General features: G+C 37.1%; 1 protein-coding gene across 2 annotated transcripts in view; it reads left to right on the top strand.

Annotated features, from left to right (window-relative positions):
• Positions 1-13780, top strand: part of TMED5 (transmembrane p24 trafficking protein 5) — a 28217-nt gene extending 14437 nt beyond the window's left edge. The window contains exons 2-4 of one of the 2 annotated variants that reach the window (XM_003892214.5): positions 4843-4940; positions 9147-9330; positions 10745-13780. In XM_003892214.5, the coding sequence (XP_003892263.1) occupies positions 4843-4940; positions 9147-9330; positions 10745-10963 (501 nt within the window). In that variant the 3' untranslated portion in view covers positions 10964-13780. The remainder of the gene's footprint in view (positions 1-4842; positions 4941-9146; positions 9331-10744) is intronic. The other variant, XM_021920915.2, reaches the window with a different exon arrangement.
• The last annotated feature ends 587 nt before the right edge of the window (positions 13781-14367 follow it).

Below are 14367 nucleotides of genomic sequence, written 5' to 3'. Positions count from 1 at the left end.
GTCTTCTACTCTGGATCTCTCACAGGACTGCGGTCATCTTAGGCTCAGTTGGGAAGGATCCAAACTCACTCATGGTTGTTGACAGGATTCAATTCCTTACTAGTTGTTGGACTTAGGCTTCAGTTCCCTACAAGCTGTTGGCCAGAGGCCTTCCTTGTTTCTTGCTACATGAGCCTCTCTGTAAAGCGTCTTACAACATGGAGGTTTTGCTTCATCAGAGCGAGTAAGAGGGCAAGAGAAAGTGCCAGCAAGAGAGAACAAGCTAGCAAGACGGAAGTTATAATCTTTAGCAACCTGATTATGAAAGGGACATCCCATCACTTTTGCCATGTTGTATTTATTACACAAGTGTATGAATACCAGAAAGGCAGGGATCATTGAGAGCCATGTCAGAAGCTACCCATCAAACCCATGCCTAATGGGGCTATATCCTGTGTGAATCGTGTGTGTCCTAGGTTGAGGATATGACCCTCCAGAAAGGTTTTGCATTTCCTCCTCCCAGGCATTCCACGATAGAGGACTACATTTTATATTGTTCTCTGATTGAGTCTGTGAACACGTGGGTAGTGAAACTGAACTACAAAATTGCTTGATGTGTAAGCTTATAGATGAATTATCTGGTGAGCTTATATTATTTTTTCACATATGACTTGAGGCCAAGACAGACAAGCTTTCTTGTGATCTCTGTGTACTGGTGGACTTTTTAAAAATTTTAACCCTTTTACTGATGGTATGACCCCTCAAAGATCCTAGCTTTATGCATAGTTCTTAGTTCCTGCTCCTTACATAATTCAGCCCCAAAGCTTCATGACCTGTCCTCATGGGGATATTAAATCTCAAGCTTCCAGGTAACTGACAAGTTAACCCCCTTCACAGACTACCACTTACCACTCTAGTTTTCATGTCTTTTTTTTTTTCTTTGCTCTCACCATGTAGTTGCAAAGATTGTTTTCAAAATATAATCCAGTATTTCCAGGGGGTTTTATACTGGGAGGGCTTTTTGGTTATCTGTATATTGCCAAATTGGATGTCCTTCTATTTAATGTTTAAGCATCCATTTGTCAGCATCAAAATTAATGTGTATGTTTTCTTTTAACCAAACTTTTAACAGTTTTACTATTATCCCCATCATGTTCCATTGAAATAAACTGGAATTTTTGTTTCAGATTATGGCTTTTTTTTTTTGAGATGGAGTCTCGCTCTGTGGCACAGGCTAGAGTGCAGTGGCGTGATCTTGGCTCACTGCAACCTCCACCTTCTGGGCTCAAGCAATTCTCCTGCCTCAGCCTCCCAGGTACCTGAGATTACAGGCACAGATCACCATGTCCAGCTAATTTTTTTATTTTTTTTTAGTAGAGACAGGGTTTCACCATGTTGCCCAGGCTGGTCTTGAACCACTGACCTCAAGTGATCCGCCCACCTCAGCCTCCCAAAGTGCTAGGACTACAGGAGTAAGCCACCGTGCCTGGCCCAGATTGTGGCATTTTTAATATTTATTTTGTATTTTAAAAGTATATTTTATGGCCAGGCACAGTGGCTCACACCTGTAATCCCAGCACTTTGGGAGGCTGAGGTGGGTGGATCACTTGACGTCAGGAGTTCTGAGACCAGCCTGGCCAACATGGTGAAACCCCGTCTCTACAAAATACAAAAATAGCCGGGTATGGTGGCGCATGCCTGTAATCCCAGCTACTCAGGAAGCTGAGGCAGGAGAATCATTTGAACACGAGAGCCAGAGGTTACAACGAGCTGAGATAGCACCACTGTACTCCAGCCTGGGCATCGAGACTCTGTCTCAAAAAAAAAAAAGTATATTTTATGATTTTTTAATTAAGCTTCCATAGTCTTAAAAATCATTTTTAACAATTTCATTAAGCCTGACAGCTACTACCAATAACTGCTTTTTAACTGTTTTACTAAAATATTTTCTTAGCTTTGTTACATTGCTTGTTTTCTGATTTAATAGATTTTGTTTGTTTGTTTTTGGAGGGTATCCTTGAGTAATTCTTTGAGAATGTTTTGAGTCCTTGGATATCTGAAAATAGCTTTATTTATTTATTTTAAAATTTTTAGAGATGGGGTTTCACTGTATTGCTCAGGCTGGAGTGCAGTGACTATTCACAGGCACTTTCATAGTACACACTACAGACTTTTAACTCCTAGCCTCAAGTGATCCTCCCACCTCAGTCTCCCAAGTAAGTAGCTGAGATTACCAGTGCATGCTACCACACCTGGCAAATAGCTTTATTTTTGCTTTGACTTCAGTAAATATCTTTTTACTTGGGAACATTGACTACATGGCTCCATTATTTTTTTCCATCTAATGTTATATATAAGAATTCTGATGCTAATCCGAATTAGATGCAGTTCTCTACTACTTCTGCTACTTCTGATAGAAGGTTGTACTTTTTAAATCCTTTAGAAAACTCAGTATCTTATAGTCTTTTTTCATTTATCCTGCTTCACATCTATTAGATCCTGTCTAAAGATTTTTATGGATTTTCATCTTTTGAAACAGGAATTTTTCTTCTTTGTGGGTTTTTTTTTTGCTTGACGTGGAATCTCACTTATTCTTTTGCCCAGGCTAAAGTACAGTGGCATGATCTCTGCTCACTGCAACCTCCGCCTCCTGGGTTCAAGCAGTTCTCTTGCCTCAGCTTCCCAAGTTGCTGGGGTTACAGGCATGTGCCACCATGCCTGGCTCATTTTTTTATTTTTAGTAGAGATGGGGTTTTGCCATGTTGGCCAGGCTGATCTCAAACTCCTGACCTCAGATGATCCACCCACCTCGGCCTTCCAGTGCTGGGATTAGACATGAGCCACCACACCCAGCCTATAGATTTTAATTGTTACATGTCTTCTTCATTTCATTGGGATTTAAAGAAGAAAATTATGTATATTTAGCCAGCCATTTGAAACCAGTTCTGTTGAACAATAAGAGCACAGGAGTAGGTAATCTTTTATATCGTCACATTAAAGCCACCAAGAAAAATAAAATGAAATGTTAAGAAAGAGTAGCCATTGAGTTAGGTATTTTTTTGTTTTTCTTTTTTTTTCTTAAGAGGCTGTACTGTACAGTGTTCCAAATAGATTCTTTTTAAAATTTTAACAAACACTATAAATAAAGAGAAAACGTAGGGAAGGAGGAAGACGGGAAGACAAGTTTGCAGACAGATCTACAGGGAAACACTGAGACACTTTAATTTGTGTAGGATGATAAAAAGATGTATTTATTAAATATTTGCATCTGTGACACAAAAGCAAAATATGGATAATAACATTGTTAGGACTGGTACCCTTGGAGTTATAAAAATGGTGAACAGAATTTTCATCCATTTTATCATCTATGTTGGATGTGCCACATATGTGTCCATAAAAGTACCTACAAGTTTATGCCAAGTGAATCCTACAAAAAGATGCTTAGATCCCAGAGAATGTCTCATAAGTGCCAAAGAGGATAGGTGTGCAATCTGTAGTAATACAAGAGACAGTGTGAGAGAACTGGACAGGAGGATACAGAGGACACTTCAAAGGACTTGACCTATTTATACAGGAGGTTGCAATTTTTTGAATTGCAAAATGAGACCTTGGCAACGACCTTGAGCAGTAGTATATAACTGCCACATGCTTAGTGTTCCAATAATGGAACACAAGGCATAAATGTGTTAAATTGGCTCTTAAAGAATGAGTACAATTGGATGAGTATTCAGGAGAATGGAACAGAAATAGAGGCAACACAGCATACTTATTAAAAATTATTCTAGAGGCAGATTGCTGAGTTCAAATTTTGACCATGTCACTTATTTGCTGTATCACTTTATTTTTTACTTATTTTTTTTAATGTGGCCTAGATGAATTAATGCTGTGTCACTTTGGAAAAATGACTTCTCTGTGCCTCAGGAACAAAATGAGAATAGAACCTACCTTTTAGAGTTGTTATAAGGAATAAATTAATCCACATAAAGCATTTAAGACAATTTATGGCATCAACTATAATTGTTAGTTGCCATGATTATCATCATCATCTTCATAGAAAGACATTTTGGAATTATAAATGGACAGATTGTATTCACTGACTAGTACATGAACCAACCTGCTTCGAATACACAATTCATACTGAGTCCACACCGTGGTGGTCTTGAATTCCAGGCTAAGAAATAGTTAATTATTCTTTTATTGAAGAGGAAACAAAGTTATATACAATGTCCTAAATTGCCTAAGTCTTTTTTTTTTGGAGCAGGGGGGGACCGAGTCTCACTGTCGCCCAGACTGCAGTGCAGTGGCACGATCTTGGCTCACTGCAACCTCCACCTCCTGGGTTGAAGCGATTCTCCCACCTCAGCCTCCTGAGTAGCTGGAATTTTTATATTTTTAGTAGAGACAGGGTTTCACCATGTTGGTCAGGCTGGTCTCGAACTCCTGACCTCATGATCCGCCCACCTCAGCCTCCCAAAGTGCTGAGATTACAGGTGTTAGCCACTGTGCCCTGCCAATTGCCTAAGTTTTAACTAAAAGGCCCAGGGCATTTGAACTTCCCTTTGTGTTTCTGTCCATTCTACAGGGATTCTGAATGAAACCACTATTTCAGGAAGATTTATTTCAGTAATATCCGTAAGGCCTAAATTTAGGTGATGGTGAGAGAAACGGGTAAGGAAAGGACAAGTTCCAAAAATGAATGGAATTGAACTAGATGATCCTTCGGTTCTTTTCTAGCCCAGACATCACTGATGACTTTCTTACCTCTCTAGGTTAGAAAATCTTTACATAATATGATGTACTGTATATAGTTTTTTATTTCCAGAATTTGTAATATATGTTTTTCTCATGTATGTTTTTCTACAGGTTTTAGATGGAGCAGGATTAGATATTGATTTCCATCTTGCCTCTCCAGAAGGCAAAACCTTAGTTTTTGAACAAAGAAAATCAGATGGAGTTCACACGTAAGTAATCTCTTTTAGTTCAGTTTCATTGCTGAATAATACCAGTGGGCTATCTGCAGGGCATGGAAAGTTAGCATATTTGATACTGCATATCAATATTAGATAATTCCATATGATTCCAAATGATTCCAAAACATTTTCCATTAACCTTTCTATTTTTGTTTAAGCGTTTTCTTTTGATCCAGGCTAAATTTTTTCTGTGCTTTGGTTAGTAAATTAGTATTCCCCTGGTATTGCATTCAATCTATTGTGGCATTTTAAACCTGCCTTCTGGCCAGCACAAGCTTTCTGTTTTAACTTAAAGCTACTGTTCCAGGTATATGTCTTAAAGTTTCTTGAGCTGCTGGCTATATACCATTTCTGTTCATAGTTTCTTTCTTAAAACAACAGTACAGTATATTTTTGTGTGTATGTAAATTTTTTTTTTGACTCAGACCTCATTCATTTTAGATAATCAGAAGGCCTGAGGCCAGGCGCTGTGGCTCACACCTGTAATCCCAGCACTTTGGGAGGCCGAGGCAGACGGATCACAAGGTCAGGAGATCGAGACCATCCTGGCTATGATGAAACCCCATCTCTACTAAAAATACAAAAAACTTAGCCAGGCATGGTGGCGGGCACCTGTAGTCCCAGCTATTTGGGAGACTGAGGCAGGAGAATGGCGTGAACCCAGGAGGCGGAGCTTGTAGTGAGCCCAGATCGTGCCACTGCACTCCAGCCTGGGCAACAAAGTGAGACTATGTCTCAAAAAAGAAAAAAAAAGCCTGAAAGCAAAAGAAAATACTTGTTTTAACTCTTTGAGTTCAGAATTAAGCAAAAGACCATATATTCTTCTGACACCTCACTTCCCTCTTTTCATATCTCACTGGTATTTTTCCCAGTTCCATTCTATTATCTTACTATAACATTTTCTTAAGTCAATATTGTTAATGTGTTAAACTGTGAATCTGTAGGAAGAACAAATATGGAGTATCTAGTATTTGCTCTAAACAAGGGTTGGCATGTTATATGCTTCTAAATTAATCTTTCCAACCCACTGTGAGATAGAGTCTTTGACTCAAGATTCCCATTTTATAGACAAGGAGGCCCAGAGAAGTCAAATAAGTCTGCAGGGATACACATGCAGGGTGGAGACAAGATGGACCAAAACTCTTGCTTTCTACCATATGCTTAGAACATCCCTGGCACATAACACTATTGTAAGAACTAGCTATTAAAATTATTGGTCTTTGTTAACCAAAGTGCCTGATACATAATTGATACTCAGTAAACACTGAATACATGTATGAATGGATGAGAGGAAAAAAGTCTCAGTAATTTTTTAAGATACTCATTTAAAATACATTTTTAAATGGCATTTTACCTATGCAGAGCTCAGAAAAATATTTGCATAAGCTATTACTAAATACGATAGAAATAGTAATTGTAAAAGTCAGTTTATATTGATATGCTTGGAATTAACTGTTTTCTCTTTGATAGATATATAAGAACTAAAAATGGGCCCGGCACAGTGGCTCATGCCTATAATCCCAGCACTTAGTGAGGCCCAGGTGGGTGGATCACGAGGTCAAGAGATTGAGACCATCCTGGCCAATATGGTGAAACCCCGTCTCTACTAAAAACACAAAAATTAGCTGGTCATGGTGGTGCACACCTGTAGTCCCAGCTACTTGGGAGGCTGAGGTAGAATTGCTTGAACCCCAGAAGCGGAGGTTGCAGTGAGTCGAGATCACACCACTGTACTGCAGCCTGGTGACAGAGACTCCATCTCAAAAAAAAAAAACCAAAAAACTAAAAATATAGTTCAAGTTTCAGAATTTTTAAAATGTTCAAAATTTTTATCAATCTTTATTTCTCCCCAATTATTTGCTCCCTTTTTGAGATAATAAAATTCACTGTTAGAAAAATAAGTATCTTACTGCTTCCTTGTGTTGAATTACCTCTCATTAAATAATTGGGAGAAAAAATTGAGTTTATAATAGTTCACATTTATTGCATTCTTTTGATGTGCCAGGCCAGTGTTCTCAGCACTTTTCATGTACTAATTTTTTTTATTCTTAACCACAATCCTGAGGTAAATACTATTTTACCGATGGGGAAACTGAGGCATAGAACAATTAAGTTGCTGAAGGTTACACAGCTAGTAAACAGCAAAGCCAGGATCTACATTCAGGCAGTCCAACTCACTCTTAATCATTACACCAGATTTACAAATCTATTTTTTTTTTTTTAGATGGAGCCTCGCTGTGTCACCCAGGCTGGAGTGCAGTGGCGCGATCTCGGCTCACTGCAAGCTCTGCCTCCTGGGTTCACGCCATTCTCCTGCCTCTGCCTCCCAAGTAGCTGGGACTATAGGTACCCGCCACCATGCCCGGCTAATTTTTTGTATTTTTAGTAGAGACAGGGTTTCACCGTGTTAGCCCAGTTGGTCTTGATATCCTGACCACGTGGTCCACCTGCCTCAGCATCCCAAAGTGCTAGGATTACAGGTGTGAGCCACTGCACCCAGCCTACAAATCTGTTTTTCAAACATTAAACAAAGCTTTTATCTGTTAGCTATATTAATTTTGTAAGAGCAGCAAAAATCTCAGTATGTCACTGGTTTTTCTTAAGTAGTCTTTTTTTCTTTTAAATGTAATTTCTTTTTTTAAAGACAAGGTCTCACTCTGTTGCCCAGGCCAGAGTGTAATGGTGTGACCATAGCTTACTGCAGCCTAAACTATTGGGCTCAACCAAGCCTCCTGAGTAGCTAGGACTACAGGTGTGAACCTGGCTAATTTTTAAATTTTTTGTAAAGACAAGGTCTCACTTTTGCCCAGGCTAATCTCGAATCCCTGGCCTACAGTAATCCTCCTGCCTCAGACTCCCAAAGTGTGTGATTATAGGTATGAGCCACTGTACCTGGCCCTACTTTTAACTTTTGCTAATATGGGAAACTAATTGTAAGTAGGGTACTGGTCATTCAGATATTATTGATTTTTTTTTTTCAGCACTAGGCATAACTAATGATGGGCTGAATTACCCTTATAGAATTAATAAAATATAAACTAGTTTTATTTAATTCTCAAAGCATTTAGGATTAAACATAAACATCTACAAGGGAACCAGTGATAGTCAATAAGCAAAATCAGTAAGAGGCCTGGAAGAAAACATGTAGGATAATCTATCACTGCTTTTGAAAACAAAACTCAGTTTAGATTAATCTCAATTGAAGGGTAGGTTGGCAGTCATATCTGCATATGAATTGAACTCATGATAAAATACTTTTAATAGTGTATAAATATTAAAGTTTATTATGAGTTATGTATACAGGTTTTTAATTCTATCCTTTTCCAAAAATAAGGTCACTAACCATAATTTACTGAGTAAATGCCAAGCATGTCTAAGTTGTACTCGAACGTATATATTTTCAGGTTGCTTCATTCCCAAGAAATTATAAATTATCTTTCAATACTAAGGAAATTCATGAGTAAGCTGTCCAATTATTATAAACTATGTTATTTCTTTGTTTTTGTTTTGTTGAATTTTTTGTTTGTTTATTTTTTTGAGACAGAGTCTCCCTCTGTTGCCCAGGCTGGAGTGCAGTGGCGCAATCTCAGCTCACTGCAACCTCTGCCCCTCCAGGTTTAAGCAATTCTGTGCCTCAGCCTCCGGAGTAGCTGGGATTACAGGCGCATGCCACCACACCCGGCTAATTTTTTTGTATTTTTATTAGAGACGGGGTTTCACCATCTTGGCCAGGCTGGTCTTGAACTCCTGACCTCGTGATCCACCCACTTCGGCCTCCCAAAGTGCTGGGATTACAGGCATGAGCCACCGCACCTCTTGAGACAGGACCTTGCTCTGTTTCCCAGGCTGGAGTGCAGTGGCATGATCATGCCTCACTGCATCCTCAACCTTCTGGGCTCAAGCAATCCTCCCGCCTCAGCATCCCGAGTAGCTAGTTCTACAGATGCCAGCCACAATGCCCTAATGTTTGTATTTTTTTTGTAGAGACAGGATTTTGCCATGTTATTATCCAGGCTGGTCTCAAACTCCTGAGCGAAAGTGATCTACCAGCCTTGCCCTACCAAAATGCTGGGATTACAGGCGTGAGGAACCACACTCAGCCTGTTAGTTCTTTCTTTTACCTTCTTTTACCTTTAGTTGCTTTTCATCACAAACAGAAGTACAAGTAACTAAAAACATGTACTTTTTTTTATACAGTGTAGAGACTGAAGTTGGTGATTACATGTTCTGCTTTGACAATACATTCAGCACCATTTCTGAGAAGGTGATTTTCTTTGAATTAATCCTGGATAATATGGGAGAACAGGCACAAGAACAAGAAGACTGGAAGAAATATATTACTGGCACAGATATGTTGGATATGAAACTGGAAGACATCCTGGTCAGTATGGTCTTCTAATAAAATAAAAAGTATTAACATCCAGAGCCCTTAGTATGGTAATGGTTACTGAACTAAGCATTTTATCTGCATTATCCAGGAAAATCTGTTTCTAATATTTTATTTTTGCCATAAATACTTTGACCTCCATTTCAAGTATCAGCTTAATTTTACTTTATATTCATATAGCCCTTTTATAGTTTTCAAATAACTTATCTTCTAGGACCCTATTATAAAAATAGCTTTTTTCAGATGTGCAACTAAGACTGCATCTTGGTAAGTTTGTTTTATAAATGTGCAGTTAGAATTTTTTAAATTATAAATAGATTATGCTTCTGATTATACAGAAGGCACATGAAAAATAAAATGTTTTCTAATTTCACAACTATTTTGTGGTATTAAAACATTGGGTGTTTTACTGAATACTAAATTGGTCAGATTAACATACAAAGAAGGAAATATAAACACATGCATCATGTAATAGGTAAATACCTAAAGTTGTATCTGTTGGGTTTTCAAAAAGGAAATCATTTGCCAGGCATGGTAGCAGGTACCTGTAATCCCAGCTACTCAGAAGGTTAGGGGGAGGATCATTTGAGCCCAGTTTGAGGCTGCAGTGAACCATGGTCACAGGTATAAATAGATACTACACTCCAGCCTGGGCTATTATATAGCAAGCCCCATCTCTAAAAACTTAATCATTTGGCCAGGCGCAGTCTCAGGTTGCAGTGAGCTGAGATTGTGCTTGGGTGAACTCCGTCCCCCCGACAAAAAAAAACAAAACCTTAAGTCATTTCCTTTGGTTGTGTGAGGGCTAAGAAACAGATAATGTATGTAAAACTCCTGATGCTATGCCACTCAGAACAGTTTCATGTTACCTATTTTCAATTCGCAGTAGCTTTGTTCCCTTGTTAAATAACTACTTATAAACAGTATAAATATGTCAGGAGAATTATTACATAACCTTACAGAGAATCTCTAATATAATATAAATAATACCTGCCCCTCAATTGTGCAGCCATCTATCTTAAAATTGTGTTTGGATAAAAAACATAAAGCATATTTTGAAAAAAAATATTTTTGAGACAGGGTCTCACTCACTCTGTTGCCCAGGCTGGAGTGCAGTGGCACCATTATGGCTCATTGCAATCTCAATCTCCTGGACTCAAGTGATCCCCCACCTCAGCCTCCCAAGTAGCTGGGACCACAGGTGGTGCTACCATGCCCGTCTTTTTGTAGAGGCAGAGTCTCTCCGTGTTGTCCAGCCTAGTCTTGAACTCCTGGGCTAAAGAGGTCCTCCTGCCCTAGTCTCCCAAAGTTCCAGGATTACAAGGCATGAGTCACTGCACCCAGCCTCATTTTTTAATTAAAATTTCTGAGCATTCTTTAATAAAAAAATTATTTTATTTATCTCCAGGAATCCATCAACAGCATCAAGTCCAGACTAAGCAAAAGTGGGCACATACAAACCCTGCTTAGAGCATTTGAAGCTCGTGATCGAAACATACAAGAAAGCAACTTTGATAGAGTCAATTTCTGGTCTATGGTTAATTTAGTGGTCATGGTGGTGGTGTCAGCCATTCAAGTTTATATGCTGAAGAGTCTGTTTGAAGATAAGAGGAAAAGTAGAACTTAAAACTCCAAACTAGAGTACTTAATATTGAAAAATGAGGCATAAGAATGCAATAAACTGTTACAGTCAAGACCATTAATGGTCTTCTCCAAAATATTTTGAGATATAAGTGTGAAACAGGTATAATTTTAATGTGAAAATTAAGCCTTCACTTTCTGTGCAAGTAATCCTGCTGATCCAGTTGTACTTAAGTGTGTAACAGGAATATTTTGCAGAATATAGGTTTAACTGAAGCCATATTAATAACTGCATTTTCCTAACTTTGAAAAATTTTGCAAATGTCTTAGGTGACTTAAATAAATGAGTATTGGGCCTAATTGCAACACCTGTCTGTTTTTAACAGGTTCTCTTACCCAGAACTTTTTTTGTAAATGTGGCAGTTACAAATTAACTGTGGAAGTTTTCAGTTTTAAGTTATAAATCACCTGAGAATTACCTAATTATGGATCGAATAAATCTTTAGACTACAAAAGCCCAACTTTTCTCTATTTACATATGCATCTCTCCTACAATGTAAATAGAATGATAGCTTTGAAATACAATTAGGCTTTTGAGATTTCTATAACCAAATATATTTCAGTGTAACATATTAGCAGAAAGTATTAGTCTTTGTACTTAGCTTACATTCCCAAAAGCTGACATTTTCACGATTCTTAAAAACACAAAGTTATATTTATTAAAATTAGGACATGTTTTCTCTTTGAAATGAAGAATATAGTTTAAAAGCTTCCTCCTCCATAGGGACACATTCTCTCTAACCCTTAACTAAAGTGCAGGATTTAAAAATTAAATGTGAGGTAAAGTAAGTTTATTTTTAATATTATCTGTCAACAGTTAATATCTGTCAACAATTAATAATCATGTTATGTTAATTTTAACATTGCTGACTTGGGTAATTCATTATTACCAGCAGTTGTGAAGGAAATATTGCTAAAATGATCTGGGCCTACCATAAATAAATAGCTCCTTTTCTGAGTTCTAAGAATTATCAGAGACAAGAAAGAATTTAGAAAAACTTGAGGACACCGAATCCAAAATAAAATTCACTTAAGTAGAACTATAAATAAATATCTAGAATCTGATTGGCTCATCATGACATCCTACTCATAAATCAAAGGAGATTAATTTCCAGTTAACTGGAAGAAATTATTTGGCTGTAGGTTTTTATTTTCAACAAGAATTCTGGTTTGAATTATTGTTTGTAAGCAGGTACATTTTATAAAATGTAAGCCCTACTGTAAGATTTAGCACTGGGTGTACATATTTATTAAAAATTTTTATTGTAACTTTTATAAAATGGCCTTTCTGAACACTTTATTTATTGACGTTGAAGTAAGGATTGGAAACATAGACTCCCAAGTTTTAAACACCTAAATGTGAATAATCCATATATACAATAAAGTCTCTGCCATCTAGTTTTTTGAAGTCTATGGGGATCTTACTCAAGTACTAATAATTTAACTTCATCATGAATGAACTATAATTTTTAAGTTATGCCCACTTATAACATTGTTTATGACTACATTGTGAGTTAGAAACAATCAAACAAAATTTGGGGTATAGAACCCCTCAACAGGTTAGTAATGCTGGAATTGTTGATAAGCAATAATGATAACCAGAGACAGTGATTTCATTTGCACTCAGAGTAGTATAAAAGGAGATACATTTCCCTCCTTAGGCCCCTGGGAGAAGAGCAGCTTAGATTTCCCTACATGCAAGCTTTTTAAAAATGAGGTAAATGCCATATATGATCAATTACCTTAATTGGCCAAGAAAATGCTTCAAGTGTCTAGGGGTATCCTCTGCAACACCTGCAGAACAAAGGTCAATAAGATCCTTGCCTATGAATAGCCCTGCCTTTTGCCCTTTCTGTTAAATTTGTAATGAGAAGCAAATTTACAGTACCATAACTAATAAAGCAGGGTACATATATAAACTACTGCATCTTTTCTATAAAACTGTGATTAAGAATTCTACCTCTCCTGTATGGCTGTTACTGTACTGTACTCTCTGACTCCTTACCTAACAATGAATTTGTTACATAATCTTCTACATATATGATTTGTGCCACTGATCTCAAACCTATGATTCAGTAACTTCTTACTATATAAAAATGATAATGGCTTTATTTGGAAAAGAATTTAGGAATATTTAGGACAATTACTTTTACAGACAAAGTAAAAAGACTGAGATATTTAAGAGGCATAACCAAAAAAGCAAAATTTGTAAACAGAGTAAAAATCTTTAATATTTCTAAAGACATACTGTTTATCTGCTTCATATGCTTTTTTTAATTTCACTATTCCATTTCTAAATTAAAGTTATGCTAAATTGAGTAAGCTGTTTATCACTTAACCGCTCATTTTGTCTTTTTCAATATACAAATTTTTAAAATACTACAATATTTAACTAAGGCCCAACCGATTTCCATAGTGTAAGCAGTTACCATGTTCACCTCACACTAAGGCCTAGAGTTTGCTCTGATATGCATTTGGATGATTAATGTGCTGTTCTTTCATGTGAATGTCAAGACATGGAGGGTGTTTGTAATTTTATGGTAAAATTAATCCTTCTTAAACATAATGGTGTCTTAAAATTGACAAAAAGTGAGCACTTACAATTGTATGTCTCCTCAAATGAAAATTCTTTATCTGAAATTTTAAAAGAAATTGATTCAGCATGTAAGGATTTTTCATCTGAAGTATAATAATGCACAATCAGTGTTGCTCAAACTGCTTTATACTTGTAAACAGCCATCTTAAATAAGCAATGTATTGTGAGTACTAATCTGTATATAATAAAAATTATCAAAGAAAATGACCAGTCATTTGTAAATGCTGTCTACTCCTGAAAGCCTTCCTTCATCTCAATCTTAGTTAATAATGTGCTCTCTCCTCCTGTTTTGAAACCTCATAGCTCTCTACACCTCTTATTGTACATCACTCTACTTTGCATTGGAGTTCTGTTTCTATATGTACTTATTCACCTGCCTAAACATGCATTGTTCCTAAAAGGTACAATTTTTGCTCCAACTATATGAAAGGAAAGATAATCAGTTTTTAAAGTTTGGACCCAGGGAACTTACCCTGCTAAATAAGCACCCAGGGAACTTACCCTGCTCCTCTACCTCACCCCAGAAATTGATTATTTAGGTCTGGAATATGGCTCAGGATTCTTAATTTTTAACCAACACAATATAGAATCCTGTCAGTTATCCTTGGGTCATCTGCTTAGTGATCTTGTAAAATCAAAACTCCTTTGAGGCTATTTCATTTTCAGAAATATTTTAAGTAACATCTTAAAACTTGTTAAAATAGCATATAGGAAAGTACAATGCTTGGTGTAGCTAGGTTATTATTTGGTCATTTCCCTCAAACCATCCAGACAAGCCACTCTTCTACCACAAG

The sequence above is a fragment of the Papio anubis genome, chromosome 1, assembly GCF_008728515.1.
Source record: "Papio anubis isolate 15944 chromosome 1, Panubis1.0, whole genome shotgun sequence".
Taxonomy (NCBI): domain Eukaryota; kingdom Metazoa; phylum Chordata; class Mammalia; order Primates; family Cercopithecidae; genus Papio; species Papio anubis.
This window is presented reverse-complemented; position numbering and strand designations above follow the sequence as displayed.